At 43.2% G+C, this 15,511-nt stretch overlaps 1 protein-coding gene across 2 annotated transcripts in view; it reads left to right on the forward strand.

The window, feature by feature from the left end:
* MYO1C (myosin IC) overlaps positions 1 to 14,105 on the forward strand; it is a 29,816-nt gene extending 15,711 nt beyond the window's left edge. For both annotated transcript variants that reach the window (XM_026861500.1, XM_026861501.1), the window contains 25 exons: positions 12 to 125; positions 672 to 743; positions 1,033 to 1,152; positions 1,387 to 1,469; positions 1,802 to 1,907; positions 2,298 to 2,378; positions 2,763 to 2,854; positions 3,903 to 3,997; positions 4,225 to 4,271; positions 4,534 to 4,614; positions 4,794 to 4,899; positions 5,422 to 5,539; positions 5,758 to 5,871; positions 6,053 to 6,129; positions 6,271 to 6,339; positions 6,567 to 6,651; positions 6,861 to 7,020; positions 7,688 to 7,771; positions 9,483 to 9,576; positions 9,686 to 9,741; positions 10,241 to 10,376; positions 11,878 to 11,948; positions 12,365 to 12,462; positions 12,727 to 12,826; positions 13,899 to 14,105. In XM_026861500.1, coding sequence (XP_026717301.1) covers positions 12 to 125; positions 672 to 743; positions 1,033 to 1,152; positions 1,387 to 1,469; positions 1,802 to 1,907; positions 2,298 to 2,378; positions 2,763 to 2,854; positions 3,903 to 3,997; positions 4,225 to 4,271; positions 4,534 to 4,614; positions 4,794 to 4,899; positions 5,422 to 5,539; positions 5,758 to 5,871; positions 6,053 to 6,129; positions 6,271 to 6,339; positions 6,567 to 6,651; positions 6,861 to 7,020; positions 7,688 to 7,771; positions 9,483 to 9,576; positions 9,686 to 9,741; positions 10,241 to 10,376; positions 11,878 to 11,948; positions 12,365 to 12,462; positions 12,727 to 12,826; positions 13,899 to 13,925 — 2,286 coding nt within the window. In that variant the 3' untranslated portion in view covers positions 13,926 to 14,105. The remainder of the gene's footprint in view (positions 1 to 11; positions 126 to 671; positions 744 to 1,032; positions 1,153 to 1,386; positions 1,470 to 1,801; positions 1,908 to 2,297; positions 2,379 to 2,762; positions 2,855 to 3,902; positions 3,998 to 4,224; positions 4,272 to 4,533; positions 4,615 to 4,793; positions 4,900 to 5,421; positions 5,540 to 5,757; positions 5,872 to 6,052; positions 6,130 to 6,270; positions 6,340 to 6,566; positions 6,652 to 6,860; positions 7,021 to 7,687; positions 7,772 to 9,482; positions 9,577 to 9,685; positions 9,742 to 10,240; positions 10,377 to 11,877; positions 11,949 to 12,364; positions 12,463 to 12,726; positions 12,827 to 13,898) is intronic.
* Positions 14,106 to 15,511: the final 1,406 nt, after the last annotated feature.

Raw genomic sequence — 15,511 nt, forward strand, 5'->3', positions numbered from 1 at the left:
TTCCATCCTAGGATTTGCTGAGCATTGTGGCTAGTGTCCTGCATCTGGGGAACGTGCAGTTCGCTGCTGATGAGCAAGGAAATGCTCAAGTCACTACAGAGAATCAGATTAAATACCTGGCTAGGGTGAGTGTCACCAGTTAGAGATCTGTTACATTAAAGATGAAGTACAGAGTTTTCCTTCTTCTCAATGTGGTACCATCGTATTATTTTAGAATACAATTTAGAAGTTTACTTTTATTTGACCTGAATAAAATGCAAATATTAACATCAAAGCCCTTCAATCAACAACTTCTCTATTTACCTCTTGATCCACCACGGACTTGAGGCTTTTACCTTCAGGCAGTGGGACAGGAATTAGACCTTCTCTGGTATTTAGACCTACTTCTGAGTTTTAAAGAAAGAACAACCCCGGTGGCTTTGCTTAGTCAGTTCTCCGTGCCAGAACAATCAAGCCTGTTTATTTGCTAGGTCATATCACTGCCCGAGGGGAGGTGGTGTGCGGGAGGGCAGGGTTGATGTTGCGAGAGGTCTTGCAGTGTGGACGGGAAAATAAAGGGTTGTTTTGCTGGAGCGTGCTTTTGAGGACAGCCTGTCTCATCTCTTAAAACACTTACTGATAAATTGAACGTACTGCTTCATAAATTAATTTGATATTCTACCACTCTGCAGCTTCTAGCAGTTGAGGGCTCTGTTCTTCGAGATGCCTTGATCCACAAGAAGATCATAGCAAAAGGAGAAGAGGTAAGAACATGAGCTGGGGATCTGGGAGGCCGATGGAATTAAATGAAGCTAGCAGTACACTATCAGCTCTCTTCCCAGAAGTAAACAGTTCACTCCTCACTTGTCGAGGGAGGCTGTCGGTGCGGGAGGCCCACAGCCTAATGGTGACCTGCAGCCTGTACAGCTGGGAGACACTGCTGTGAGCTGAGCTGACAGGGTGCTGCTGGGTGGCTGTTTATTAACAGCACACTAGGGAAATTTCATCCCTGGGTGGAACGGCTGCTGAGCAGATTCGTTCTCCTGCACACAGCTCATCAGTCCCCTGAACCTGGAGCAGGCAGCCTACGCGAGGGATGCGCTTGCTAAGGCCATCTACGGACGCACTTTCTCCTGGCTGGTGAACAAGGTTAACAAGTCTCTTGCTTACAAGGTAAATAAACCTGCTGGTTGTTGATACCCCACCAAACGTGAGAGGAAGTTTTAAATCTTTTAGCTGCAAAGCAGAGAAATGGTAAGCTCCATGCTGTACAGTGATTTCTAAATGAATTTGTTTTCCATGAATATGAGGGTAAGGAGTCAAATGCTGTAACTAAATGAATAAGATACCGTGATAGATCGTAGGTGTGAGTACATCTCAACATTTCTTTTTTTTCCCCTATTGCAGGAAGGAGAGTTTCCAGGCTGGAGAAGTACAACAGTCCTAGGATTGCTTGATATCTATGGATTTGAGGTTTTCCAGCACAACAGGTTTGTTTCAATCAGTGTCTCTGAGTTTGGAGTAAACTCCACATCATGACTTCATTATAGTGTTTTCTCTCCGTTATGAAATAAGATGTTATTCCATCTCTGGTTCTCTTATGAAGAGACAAAAAGATGATGTTTCAACTTGAGGAAATCAGTTGAATAACTGATAATCACAGGGCTTCTAACACTTGGGGCATCCAGCTAATATTTAGCATTTACAGCTGTTAATGTCCCTGGTATTTCAAAGAGATAAATTCTTGCTGCTGCCCACTGATTGTAGCTTCTTTTACTTGTGGTACAGTGTTAGTGATTATTTTTCTGATTTTTGTTTGCAGCTTTGAGCAATTTTGTATTAATTATTGTAATGAAAAATTGCAGCAGCTCTTCATAGAGCTCACGTTAAAGTCAGAACAAGAGGAATACGAGTCAGAAGGCATAGCGGTAAGAGCCAATATCATCACTTCCACTATCTCCTTTGTAGCACCTCCTGCAGGCCAGAGGACAGGTGATTAGAAAAGGAGCTGCTACTAATGGTCTCCAAAGTAAATGAATTGAAGAGCTTTCCTTCTTCCTTTCTCTTTGAAACACTTTGGTAACTCATTTGTGATACAGCTAGAAGTGAGTAATGCCATTCCAATCTTTTACTGTGATAGCAAAAAATGCCTTTTAAAGGGAATGTTAGGAAAACAAATTTTGATGAGTGAAAAAGCTTTGTTTCAAATTTGACGGAAGGATTATTTAAATAAGGTGCTGTCTGAAATGTTCTGAAATTTTCAAGATTTTTCCAGTCTAGAATTGTTTTCACCTGAGTGTGATTTCTTGTCTTTGTAGTGGGAACCAGTTCAGTATTTCAATAACAAAATAATTTGTGATTTGGTGGAGGAGAAATTCAAAGGCATCATTTCTATTCTGGTGAGTTGTCAACACCTTTTTAAATGAAAAATTTGGGGCAGTGTAATGGAAAACAAGGGATAGAACATGGGGGAAGAAAAAGGTCTGAGCTTTTATTAGGATTATTTGGGCAGGCGGGAAGAGCTACGATACTGAACAGTGACACCATAAGAGTTGCATCACCTCCATCTGCTCTCGGGAAAGAAGCTTCCAATCTAGGCAGTCTGGAAGGAGGAAAGTGTTTTCCTTTTCAGCTCCACAGTTCATCTGTTGAACTAAGAGCTGGCCTACCTGGTAAAAGGACAAAGGGTCAAACTGGGGCGACATCTCTGAGACAGAATTAGAGCTGGCCTGTGCGCTGAGAAGCACAGCGAGAAATCAATACTAGAACGTGTGTGCTTGTAGGATGAAGAGTGTCTGAGACCGGGGGATGCCACAGATACAACATTCTTGGAGAAACTGGAGGAAACTGTGAAGAACCACCCTCATTTTCTCACGTGAGTGTTTACATCGCTGCGGCAGTTACAGTGGTAGGATCCAAGTGTGTGATACTGCCTAGAACCTTAAATATTCCTAGATAACATGGTAACTCATTGTGTGTATGGCAGCAGCAGCCTCGGTGTGCGGGGTCCCACATAAAAGATGATCACGTTTTCCTTTGCAAAGAGATTAGATTAGGAGTCAAGAAAATACAGAATAAGTCACCAACTGCCTTGCTCTTCTCAAGACTACGCTTCAGAATTCAACAAGAGCAACAAAACTCTTGTTACTGACTTGCCCCTTTGCCAATCCCTTCCTGGCATCCTATTGCTCATATGTCCAAGGAATTTGGAGGCTTGCAGCACCTTGGCTCTTCAGATATGCCAAACTCTGGTTTGGAGTTTTAGGCCAGATCATTCCCCAGCACTGATGACTTGTCAGGCCTAGAACTAGAACATGGAGCAGAATTTTATGGGTAAAAATAGTGTTCAGAGGTGTATATGCATGAGAATGATTTACACAGTGTTGGCGTTTTTGAAATTGAGAAGTTTCTGTTGCACTACATCTGCTTCCCAGATGGTCCTGATATCCTCCTTTGACTTTGGTAACCTACCCCTACTGCCACCACTCCGCTTTGATGGCTGTGAATTCCATGTTTCACCTTTCAGATGGTTTACTTCAGTTTTAGAGCTCCAAATGGCTTTTTATTTTTACTGAATGAAACTTATGCTCCGATCAGGATCTGTATGGCATCTCACGAGTATGCCAGCTTGCTGCCTCTAATTTCATGTGCACACAGAACCACTCTGCAGCCCTGCCAGGATGCTGAAAGTTCATCCACTTGAAATAAACTTAAATGCATTTTCTGACATTTTTATGATTTTCTAGTTGGTAACTCTATATTTACTTTTGGTCTCAAAAATCAGCAAGTCAGATTTATTCCCTGTGTGCCTTCTCTGCTCATGTAGTCCCACTCTGTGAGCAGATGCCGTAGTGCTTTTTAAAGTGAATCCCACCATGAAACAAATGATTGTTTCTCAGGAAGCTTCTTTGCTTTCTGACCAGGCACAAGCTCGCTGACCAGAAGACTCGCAAGTCCCTGGGGCGGGAGGAGTTCCGGCTGTCACACTATGCTGGAGACGTCACCTACAGCGTCGCAGGTGAGTGTGTGCATCACCTCCGCTGTCTCTCGCTCTTTCTCCTCCTCCCGTCCTCTGCCCTTTGAATTAAACGAGCTTCACTATATAGGAAAGAAAAATCTGGGCATAGAATATGTCTACATATCATTTCATTACCCAGATCAATTTCCCCACATCTCAAATTCCCGCCTTGTTGTGAAGTTCTGTGGAACAGTGGTGGCAGCCTGAGCGCTTTCTCTTTCTTCCAGGTTTTCTAGATAAAAACAATGACCTTCTCTTTCGGAACCTGAAGGAGGTGAGTATGGATAGAGGATGTTTCCAGTACTCAGCAGGATGAGGAGTTGAGTTTAAAATGGGGTGGCACCTGAGGGGAAAGATTCTTCTAGACTCCTCCTGGAGAATGCATGTCTGTAGGGCTGCGCTGTGAAAAGTCAAATTGAGGTGCCCGAAGTTCATTTTATTATTAAAAAGCAAAACAACCCCAAGGAAACATATTTCTTTGATAGTTCTCTGAAGAATACTCTGTACTTTATCTCTGAAAATGTCTCTCTCTGCAGACCATGTGCAACTCTGAGAATCCTATTATAAATCAGTGTTTTGACAGGACAGAGCTGACAGACAAAAAGAGACCTGAAACGGTAAGAACACCAGAGCTGGATGGAAGTGGGACTATTTCCTCTTTTTAAAAGACATGTCCTGTCTAACGCGGTAATCTAAATGCAAGCCTCTTACATTTAAAGCTGGGAGACTGACATTTGTTCTGCAGTCACAAGTACCAGATCTACATCATCACTTTGTTTTCTTTCTTTTCTCCTAGGCAGCAACTCAGTTTAAAAACAGCCTCTCCAAGCTCATGGAAATTCTGATGTCCAAAGAACCCTCCTACATTCGTTGCATTAAACCTAACGATGCTAAACAGGCTGGTATGACCCTGGTGACCTTTTTTTTCTGACAGCTATATGCAGACCGCTGGATTGCAGTCAGTGCGGCACAGAGCAGAGCTCAAATGAAGAAGTCCTGCAAGATTTTTTCATTTTGGGTCTGTGCCAGAGCTTTTTGTAGGGATGTGGTGACAGTATCAGCAGCCAGGAATCAGAATGGGATCACTGGTCTTAGGTTAATAATTCTTCACTTTAAACATGACCCTACTTCACCCATGTAACTTCCTTTTAATGACCTTTATTCTCACTTATTTCTTCCTTCTGTATGCATAAAACATCCTAAAGGAGAACTTCTTTTTGGAACTAAATATAAATGTATATTTAAAAGGGAAGAGGGGGGGAAAGACAGGAGACACAAAGTTTGTTTTGTGGGACTTGCACTGTGAGGATGGGTTAGAGGTTTCAAGATAACTGTGTAAGAACCAAGAACTGAGCATTCCCCTTCTCCAGATGAAGGGACAGCTACATATTAAGCATGTTTCTCTATTTTCACGCTCACCCAAGATCGATTTGATGAAGTTCTAATCCGGCATCAAGTGAAATACCTCGGGTTGATGGAGAACCTCAGAGTGCGCAGAGCTGGGTTTGCATATCGAAGAAAATATGAAGTTTTCCTGCAGAGGTAGGATTACCTTGTACTTCCCTCTTCCTGCTGCTCCCTCCCCCTGGTCTTGGTCCTGCAGGTGCTGAGGCTGAGGAGCTGTTCTGAACAGCAAAGAGGCAGCCCTTACACCTACAAGACTTATTTTCTTGAGGGAGTGAGAAGCAAGGCCTCTCCCCCTTCCCAGTGACCTGTCTGGCCTGGATTTCTCTCCCTGAGCTTCTGCTGTCAATGTACAGGTACAAATCCCTTTGTCCAGAAACGTGGCCCACGTGGGACGGACGGCCCCACGATGGGGTGGCTGTGCTGGTGAAACATCTTGGCTACAAACAGGAAGAATACAAAATGGGACGGTTAGTTCTTCTGTTTTCTTAATTTGGGATGATGAATCATTGGACATCCGTGTCATTGCTTTTAAATAAGGCTTCTCTCTCTAATGGAGGAGGAAGAGATTAGAGATCCCAAAGGGGAGGCTAAGGGCAGGAAGCAAACTTCTCCAGCATGTCAAACTTAATTCTGTATTTCTATTTCTAGAACAAAGATTTTTATCCGCTTTCCCAAGACCTTGTTCTCTACAGAAGATGCTCTGGAAGTGAGGAAGCAGAGTCTGGGTGAGTCACACACGCTGCAGGGACAGCGAGCTGTCTGTCTCTTTTCTTATTTATTCTATTTTTGTTTTTTAAAAAGGTTGTTTTTTCTACCAAAATCTGCTTGGTCACAATTTCAAATTGCTGTTTTTCTTACAATTTCAGCAACAAAAATGCAGGCCACATGGAGAGGTTTCTACCGTCGGAAGAAATTCCTGCACATGAAACACTCAGGTACGAGAGCGAGTGAGAGGCAACGGCAGTGCTGGGTCTGAAGTGCCCACAACAACACGATCCATTTATCCATTGTATCATATTGTTAAGAACTTAAATTATGTTCTTTATTTATGCCACACTGAAGGCTGTTTATTTCCAGACCGGGCTTTCCTGAGCACTTTTTGTTGGGAGTTAATATTGGTATGAAGGAGCTCACTTAGCGCAAAATCTGTTATTATTTTTAGCCATAGCCATCCAGTCCTGGTGGCGGGGAACCTTGGGACGCCGAAAAGCTGCCAAGAAGAAGTGGGCAGTAGAGACTATCAGAAGGTGTGTAAAGAACAACTCAAGCCATCAAATGGGTATTTATTTCTTAACAATAAGATGATAAGAATAAATTCTCATCACTACAGTATTAGAGTTTTTAAAAATTAGTTACAACTATTAAGTAAATCCCAGAAAATGGTTTGGTTGGAAGAGACCTCTAAATATTTTTGATTGCTTTTCTAATTTAATAATAAAATGTTCGTCTTCCTCAGGTTCATTAAAGGTTTTATTTACCGGAACCACCCTCGCTGCCCAGAGAATGAGTATTTCCTTGATTACATCCGCTTCTCCTTCCTCATGAACCTCAAACGTAATTTACCAAAAAGTGTTTTGGACAAATCCTGGCCAACTCCCCCCCCATCGCTCTGTGAGGTAGGCACAGCCCACGTCCCAGGGGATGGATTGTATTGGAGACCAGGGGCCACCAAAGGCCAGGTTCTCACTCAAGTTCCACATTGCATTAGCATCTCCACTAGTAGAATTAGTCCACTGATCATCACATGGGTGTAATTAGCGTAGCTGTAAAATTCTTAGAGCTGTTGTATTGAAGGTTCTCGAGAGTGTGGTGCTGTTGCAACACCATTTTCTACTGCTTTTCTCATCCATTTCTGAAACTTTCTTCCCTTTTTCTCAGAAGAAATTAAGTTCCCTCTGGACAGTTAAATTGGCTGCAATGACAATGCGGTTGCCCGTGAAGAACATATTAAACTTCCTCTATTGCCTTTATTATTCTGCATCTGGCAGAACTGGGTTTTTATCTGATCAGAACAAAATATTGCAGAAAGTCCCAGTTATCCAAAGGCCCTGTTTGGATGGATGGAACAGCTGGAAGTGAGGAAAGGGGCAGGGCAGTGTGGAGTGGGGTGCTCCTGGTATTCATTCTAAATCAGCTGGAGAATGTTGGGGGGCAACTGTTAGAAAGGTCAAAAATAAACATCCTATTATTTAATTTTACGAGCAACTCCATAATGAAAGTGTTTTATATTGGGTTGTCAGTAATTTTTAGCTACTTTAATTTACTGTGAGATTTCTTCTTCAGGCATCCCAGCTCCTGCGACAGCTCTGTATGCAGAACATGGTCTGGACCTACTGCAAGAGAATCAGCCCAGAGTGGAAGCAGCAGGTACGAGACAACTTTACGTTATTTCACAAACTACATTGATGTTCTTGGGAACAGGAGGGGGTTCTCAGCATTATTGTAAGAAATGAAGGAGGGGAGCAGCTGGATGGGGGAACAAGGGTGCTGCTACAGAGGGAGCCTCCAAAGCAGCAGGGAGGTGGAAGAACTCTTGAATCACTGCATTCTTCAGGAGCTGGTTAACAGTTCCACAAGAACACTGTGATTCTTTTTAGGTTAGAGACAAAAAACTAAATGCTACAATGTGCATGAAATAAAGGAAAAACCATTATATACATATTTCAATACATACTGTTTAAACAGTGTTGTATATCTATGCCCCTGTATAATTTCTGTACTGAAAAGCCCTGTTATTCTTCCCATGGAAGATAAAAATGTAAGAAGCTGCATTACTCTGGTTGTACTATATAAAGTAGAGTAAGAATTCTGCAGACACAAAACTATTCATTTTGCGAACAGTTACAGCTGCTGTTCTAGCTAGAAGACTGAAAAATATACTGATTACTTGATTGGTCTTAATCATGGAAAGGTAGAGAGGGAATTTTTGATATTAAAAAAAGGCTCAGTAGAAGGACATAATAGTAAGTGTATACATTGAACAGTTTAGATGTAACTGTTGGAAGATGATAGTAAGAGGTGCCATCAAGCTTTTTTTGATTGCATGGTATATCATACTGCTTATGAAGGCCTGACAAGTATTAAGCAGATGTAATGAAACGCTGTAGATTAGTTGGTGGCTGAGCCTGTGATTAAGGACACAGGATTAATACCAGCTATCACTGAGCTGGAGGTGGAAACTCAGCAGAACACTTTCTTTTCCCCAGCAAACCAGACTCACTAATCATGTATATCTTTTATCCACATTTTACCTGTAAATCATCTCAGGTACATTATACTGTGCAAAAGCACCTATAACTTGCATTTGCAAATAAAGCAAAGGGGCTTTCCTGTTTCCTCGTTCACTGGTATGGTTCTTATTCTGAAAAAACACAAGTTAGGAGCTAAGAGCACAGGTCATGTTTGCTGTGTGGGGTGACTGTATCCTGGAACACTGCCCCTGTGAAAGGGACCAAAGGTTTATGGTGACTAATCATCTCAGCAGGAACTCCCAGGGCAGTGCAGTAGCAGAGGATAAGGTGGAGAATGTTGAGGGAGTAGATGAGAGCTGTAATGAATGTGTTAGGCAGTTGGTAAGAAGGACGTAACTTTTTTGTCAGTACTTAAAGTAAAAATGTTGACTAGCTGAAAGGCTTCGGGCCGGGGGGGGGGGAAATCTGAAACATGAAAAGAGCCATCTGAGGTAGAACAGGAGAACAAACTTCAGCTTAAGGAGGAAGAACTTAAGAGAATCACTACAGTGGGAGAATTCTGAGCCTTTTTAAACATGGGCATTATCAAAATCCAGAGCCTTGATGCCATGTCCAGATAATTCCAACCAGAAATATGATATTTACTTCTGAGATTAAAGAAAAAAACCCCAAACAACAGAACTTTCCAATCTTAATGATAGGGTAACGAAGGTGTAAGGGTTGTATGGAATATTTTGGGTAACTTTGTGACTTGTATGATTCAGGAGGTCAGACTTAAATGACGACTGCTAAAACAATAACAAAAAGGGAACATCACTTAAAGACATTTATCTTTTTATCAAGGAGAAGTTTTATACTAAACAAGAATAAACCTTTTGTCCTTGCAGTTGGAACAAAAAGTAATTGCCAGTGAAATTTTTAAGGGTAAAAAAGACAATTACCCTCAGAGCGTTCCTAGACTCTTCATCAACACACGACTTGGTGAGTAGGCGTTGTAAAGTTTAACAGAAATAAGAAGAGGGGGATTAATCCACTTTTTTCTTGCAAGAAATTTCTTTCTAACCCCCCCCCCTCTTTGGTTTTAATACAGGTAATGAAGAGATAAATGCTAAAGTCCTTCAGGCTTTAGAAAATGAGGCCATTAAGGTGAGATGCATGTCCTAATATTTTTTTCAAGCTTCTAGAGTTATTCAGCAGAATATCAGAAGATTAGATTTCTGAAGAAAATACAGCAAGAATTCCACATTATATTAAGCTTATTATACCTTAGAAGATAGTCTGTGGGAAAAGCTGATGGCTCAGAAACATGATTTGGAGATTTGAGCAATTTTAATTATGACAGTTAAGAAATAAAAGGGTTGCAGCTGGTGTGTCTGGAGAGGAAAGGAGAAACTTGCACAGACTGAAACTAAACCTGGATTTTTGAAGCCCCCAGACAGACAGCTCTAGTCATCACGTTAGCGTTCAGAACTCCTCTAGGTCAACAAGGAAGCCTGTGGCAGGACTGAGAATAGGACTCGAAAGTGTTCTCCATTCCTAGTTTGCCAGCCACTGGTCAGTAACTCCTGCACACTCTCTAGGCTAGAGGGAAGGTAGCTGACAGTTAAACAAGTTGCATTTCTAGCACTGTTAACACTTATTTCAGTATGCAGTTCCTGTGATCAAGTATGACCGGAAAGGATACAAAGCAAGAGCACGGCAGCTGCTTCTTACCCAAAATGCTGTTGTCATAGTTGAAGAATCCAAAATCAAACAACGGATTGACTATGCCAACCTGACAGGTAGGAATGGCAGCGCTGATGGGCTCTGGCTCACTGGGCTGAAGTCAGCCTTCACCCTGGCTACAGTTAAGTAACAATACAATATAACTAGTTTGTCTTTGTCCTGGACAAGAATGGAATTACCTGATACTGACAAGCATTTCAAGTCTGTAATATCTTGAAATTGCATTTTTCTAAAATTAAACTGTAACATGTCACAAAAATTACTCAACTCATCTCCCTCAAGCCCCCTCCTAAGTTATTTCCCAGTTGCACATCTCTACCACGGGGGAATTGCACCATTATTACATGGCAGCTGCTTGGGACACTGCTACAGCTTTCAGCCCTCTAAATATTTGACATGGACTTGATACTTTTAGAGGAGTGGACTTGGTCAAAGAGAGAAGACTGCTGAGTGTCTGGTGCATTGTACTTCATTACTTGGCTTTGTCTGAAACCTCTCAGTTCAGAGCCTCAGCTCCAGCTCAGCTGCAGTTCCTTTTCACAGCCAATTCTGGTGCTAATCATTTCAGTGTTAGTTGGATCAGGCTCTCTGCTGCATTTGTAACTCACCATTCAAAGTGGTTTCCAAGGACAACCCTAATTTGGGGGTTCTGCGACTCCTGTGAGACACTGTTATGGCAGAGAGGTATGTTCATCACTGCTAGGGGTGGGCTAGCTCCATTTAAATAGCTAATCCAGTTTGTATCTAGTGTCACAATACTAAACAAAGTCCAAAAATAAACTATGAAGAAACAGACACCCCTGAGACACAGCACAGTGCTCCTTAACTAATACCTACCCCAGGGAGAGGATTTTTTTTTTCATTTAGCAAACATGAGCAACTCCTGGCAGAGGCTTGGCCTCTTGCTGGCCACATGGTCAGAAGGCACTGCTGGCTGGGCAAGCAGAAATACTGAACTCAGAGCCCAAGTCAGTGTCAGTGCACTGTAACAGGACCCACAACGACCAGTATGGTGGTTGTGGGTTCAGTCTGCCCCAGGCCTAGCTGCAGGGCAAGGAATTCACAGCAATGGCAACTTGCTGGGGCTCCTACAGCACCTCTGGCCTTTCTTACTGCATGTTGGCAGTACCACAGGGGAGACAAGTGACAACGTTGTTCCAGTTGCCCCGTAGTACCCCAGTAATTACAGCACTCACCTACCTGCTGGGCTGAAGTATCTGTCAAGTGGGTGCTGAAGAGTACGATTTTGGTCATAGGTCCCTTAACTGGCCCAAAGTAGCCCTTTGTCAAGTCTGTGACAGTTTGTAAACAGGCATTTGGACAGAGGCACCTGAAAGTTTCTTTTCCATCTTAAAAAGAAGTTGAAGCTGATTGCCAGTCACCTTGCAGCCTCTTCAGCCCCTGTGCTGACATGCCAGTGCAGTGCTTCTGTGCAGCTTCTCAGCTGTCGGGTTCCTTGGTGTGGGAACAACAGTTGCTGCGTTCCTGGGAGAGGTGGTGAGACACGCTGGGGTGGGAGCGATGTCCCGGGTGTCAAATGGCCGTTCTCTGTTGCAGGCATCTCCGTCAGCAGCCTCAGCGATAACTTGTTTGTGCTGCACGTGCACTGCGAGGATAACAAACAGAAGGTAGTAGGACTCATCCATCAGTTCTCCAGCCACCTCTAGAAAAAGTTTTAAAGGCACAAAAAGCAGAAGATCCAGCTGGGGTGGGGAAAGGGCACACATCTTGGCATGTATGGAACCAGCTTTGTGCCAGCTCTAAGTAGCATTTCACTTTATTTACTTGTGCTCACAGATGGGGTTCACCAGTGACTCGTTTGCCAACAGGACTGGTGCTGTCCCTTGTGCCTGTTACCTTATAAATAAATTAACTGCCATCAGTGCAGTGTGACCTGCAACAGAGGGCCCAGAGATCTCCTCCAAGCCTGGACCACTTAGAGAAGCAGTTTTTCATGCTAACCTATGGCAAAGTTCTGTCCCTGTTAATTACAGCATAATCATGCTCCCCTACTGACACTAAACCATTGTCTCTCTCCTCACAGGGAGATGTTGTACTTCAAAGTGACCATGTGATCGAGACACTAACAAAAACTGCCATGCAGGCAGACAAAGTCAACAATGTCAACATCAACCAGGGCAGGTGAGTGAAGCCAAACACCTCTTGGGAGCTGCCTTGGGCTTCTTGTGTTGGTTCTGAAGAGAGCTCTGCTTAAGCATTAAAGGGCTTCAGAAACGTCAAAATGTACCAAATTTCATTTTACCGAAGGTTCCATTTCTGTGAACAAGCAGATCTATCACAGCTAAGCATCCATACAAAGCAGTCACACAGGAGAAGGGTAAAACTAAGCTAGTGGAGAGGTCACAAATACTCATCAAATTTGTTCTTACCTCTTTCTCTTCACAGCATAAAATTTACAGTTGGGCAAGGCAAAGAAGGCATAATTGACTTCATATCAGGATCAGAACTGCTTATAGCCAAAGCCAAGAACGGCCATCTAACAGTGGTGAGTACAGGCCGAGGGTGGTAAAAAAGGGTGGTTCACTTCAGTGGATCCAAACCCAGATTTTGGCATTAAACCATATTCGCAGCAGATGAACATGTGCCATGTGAGTTGCTGAAGGTGCTGCCCTGGTCTACCAGCCCTTTCCCAGCTGGAGCTGTGCATTGTGCTTTTCCTGAAGGCTCAAGACTGCCAGGCTCACGCAAACTTACCAAGTCATTGTCCTGTCACTCACTACTTTTTTTTCTCCCTAAGATTCAGGATTTAATGCTATACTCCACTGCAAATCAAATTTTAGAAAGAGGATTTAAAAACACAGGAAAAAAGCAATCCTCTTCCCTTCTCAGATTGTTTGTAGCCTTTCCTGATAGTCAGTCATACAACTGAATTATGCATTGTCAGATTAAAGGTTATTCAGAGATAAACCCAGAACACACTCACCCACTCCCCTGTCCTGCTGCACCCTGACTTGCCTCAGAACAGCGGTCGCCAGTGTTGCTGCTTTGCTCTTCACTAGACACTCTGTCCTAAAAAGGCCATAAAGGTAGACCTGCCTGAGGCTTTCTTTGCTCTGTGGAACACCTAGGGACTGTACATGGGAAAAGAGATTCAATCTGTGTAAGCATGCTCAAACAAGGATCATGCTGCTTTATTTACCATCAGTGACAGCAAGCCAAGTAACTACTTAGACTATGAAGAAATACATCCTGTCATTTTTTCCTCAGCCTCTTCAAACCATCCCTAGCAACATTTTTCCAGTTCTGCCCCTCCCTCCTTGGCAAAGCCAAGCCTTGTGCTGCTAGCGAGAGAGAAATTAGCAATATATCCCCAGGCACTGGGGTGTGTAGGAGCACTGTGGGCTCCTCTGACTTACAGCATTGCCAAGATCCGCTTTTGTTTCCTGTCAAGACCACAGCTTCGGTGTTTCACAGCAGGGCAAACTCTGTGTTACTGTGGCATCAACAGCAGAGTTCTACAAGCCGGTCTTCGGGGCACTGTAAAGATGTTTAGGAGCTGAAACTGTTGCAGCATCTTTGTTTTCAGCACTTTCTAGCTTGTCCTTCTTCTCCTGCAGGTTGCTCCTCGTTTGAATTCTCGATGATAAAACATGCCACCACAACAGGACCTTTCCCTCCATCCGTCTGCCTGCACCCTACAGAATTGGATGGACATTGTGCCCAGCGAAATCCCCCCTCCTTCCTCGCTTTGCTCATTTTGTTTATTGTTACCAAAGACCTGCACTTTCAGAAATACATCTTGCTTTCTTGTCTTAATACGAAAGAAAGGCCTTCTCTTCCTTACCTTAGTGGCAAATGCGTGGGTCCAACACAATGTCTGTGAAACCGTGGCTCATGAAACATGTTCAGCTGGGCTTTGAGGGAGAGGTAGCTCTGACTCTATTAAGAGTTTACACCCTGATGGAAATGACCAAAATTTTGTGCTTGTTGTCATCAAAAAGCACAATCAGAAAACAACTAACTGCTGCTTTGTCAGCCAAATCAATGAAATGCCAAACTTATTATTCAGAAAGAATGTTTTATGAAGAATTTTGCTCTGAGACATTTTGATGCTTTGTGTTAAAGCCATATTGTGTAAATGAGTAAAACCCTGTAAATACTTGATAGCTGAGTATGAGAGATGCACTACAAGAAATGGAATTGATGTGGAAACTTTTATGTTTTAGATTTGAGATAATTTTTGGTTTTAGTTTATGATTATATGGTATTAACCTAAGAAACCCATCATGTAATTTCTTATCTGGATCCAGAGACTTTTTTTTTTTTTTTTAAAGTCAGTCACCTGTCCCATTTCTTGCTCTAGGATGATATTTTTATACTGTAGTAACTTTTTCATATCCACACATCCAAACAATGTAATACAAACCACAGAGGTTACTACTTCTCTGTGCTGCTCTAGGCTGGAAATGAAACCTGTAGTCCTTGGCCACAGATGTGCACAGGAGCTTCCCCTCCCACCTTGTACCTGTCTGGGAGTCACCACTGCCCCTTCTCCCCACACAGCTCATCACGCTCAGAGCAGCGCCTTCAGAAAAAAAAGCTTTTCCTCCTGTGCTAGCGATAACTGGAAGTTTGAGTTCCCACAGTAAAGCTCCACAATGTTGCCATAACTGCCTCTCAGTACTGCCTTAAAGAGGAAGAGAGGGCTGGTTCAGCACTGCTGGCGTTACTGACCAACAGCTCCTTTGCCTGGAAGCACCTTCCTGAGCAGGCAGTGTCTCTTCAGTGCTAACCCACAGCTAGGAGGGGTACATGTTCCCAACGCTCACTGCTCCCGGACTGTGACAGAGGTCAATCCTAAGCATCTGCATTTAACCAAGAACCCAAATGGCCACAGGGTGGACAGCCCTGTGTCAAGTACCTGCTGACTGCCTGTCACAGCTCCAGCTTCCATTTCCAAGTTCCAGACCTCAAACAGTGCGTTCTGCACTCTACTTGCCTTACACTTCCTTCACGTTCCACCTCTAGCCTGATGCAGTAGCAACAACAGTTACAGTAAGCCCTGAATAAAATATAACCAAACATGTTGCCACTCACATAGGATCGGCTCGGTCTCCTCATTGGTTTCTGACGTTATGCAGTTATCAAACACTGCCCCAGGCCTGGAATGCTGTATACACTGTAGTATATATACACACCATACCACTGTATATGCTAGAGTGTATATGCT

The sequence above is a fragment of the Athene cunicularia genome (assembly GCF_003259725.1).
Source record: "Athene cunicularia isolate RWA chromosome 19 unlocalized genomic scaffold, athCun1 chr19_part1, whole genome shotgun sequence".
NCBI classification, from domain to species: domain Eukaryota; kingdom Metazoa; phylum Chordata; class Aves; order Strigiformes; family Strigidae; genus Athene; species Athene cunicularia.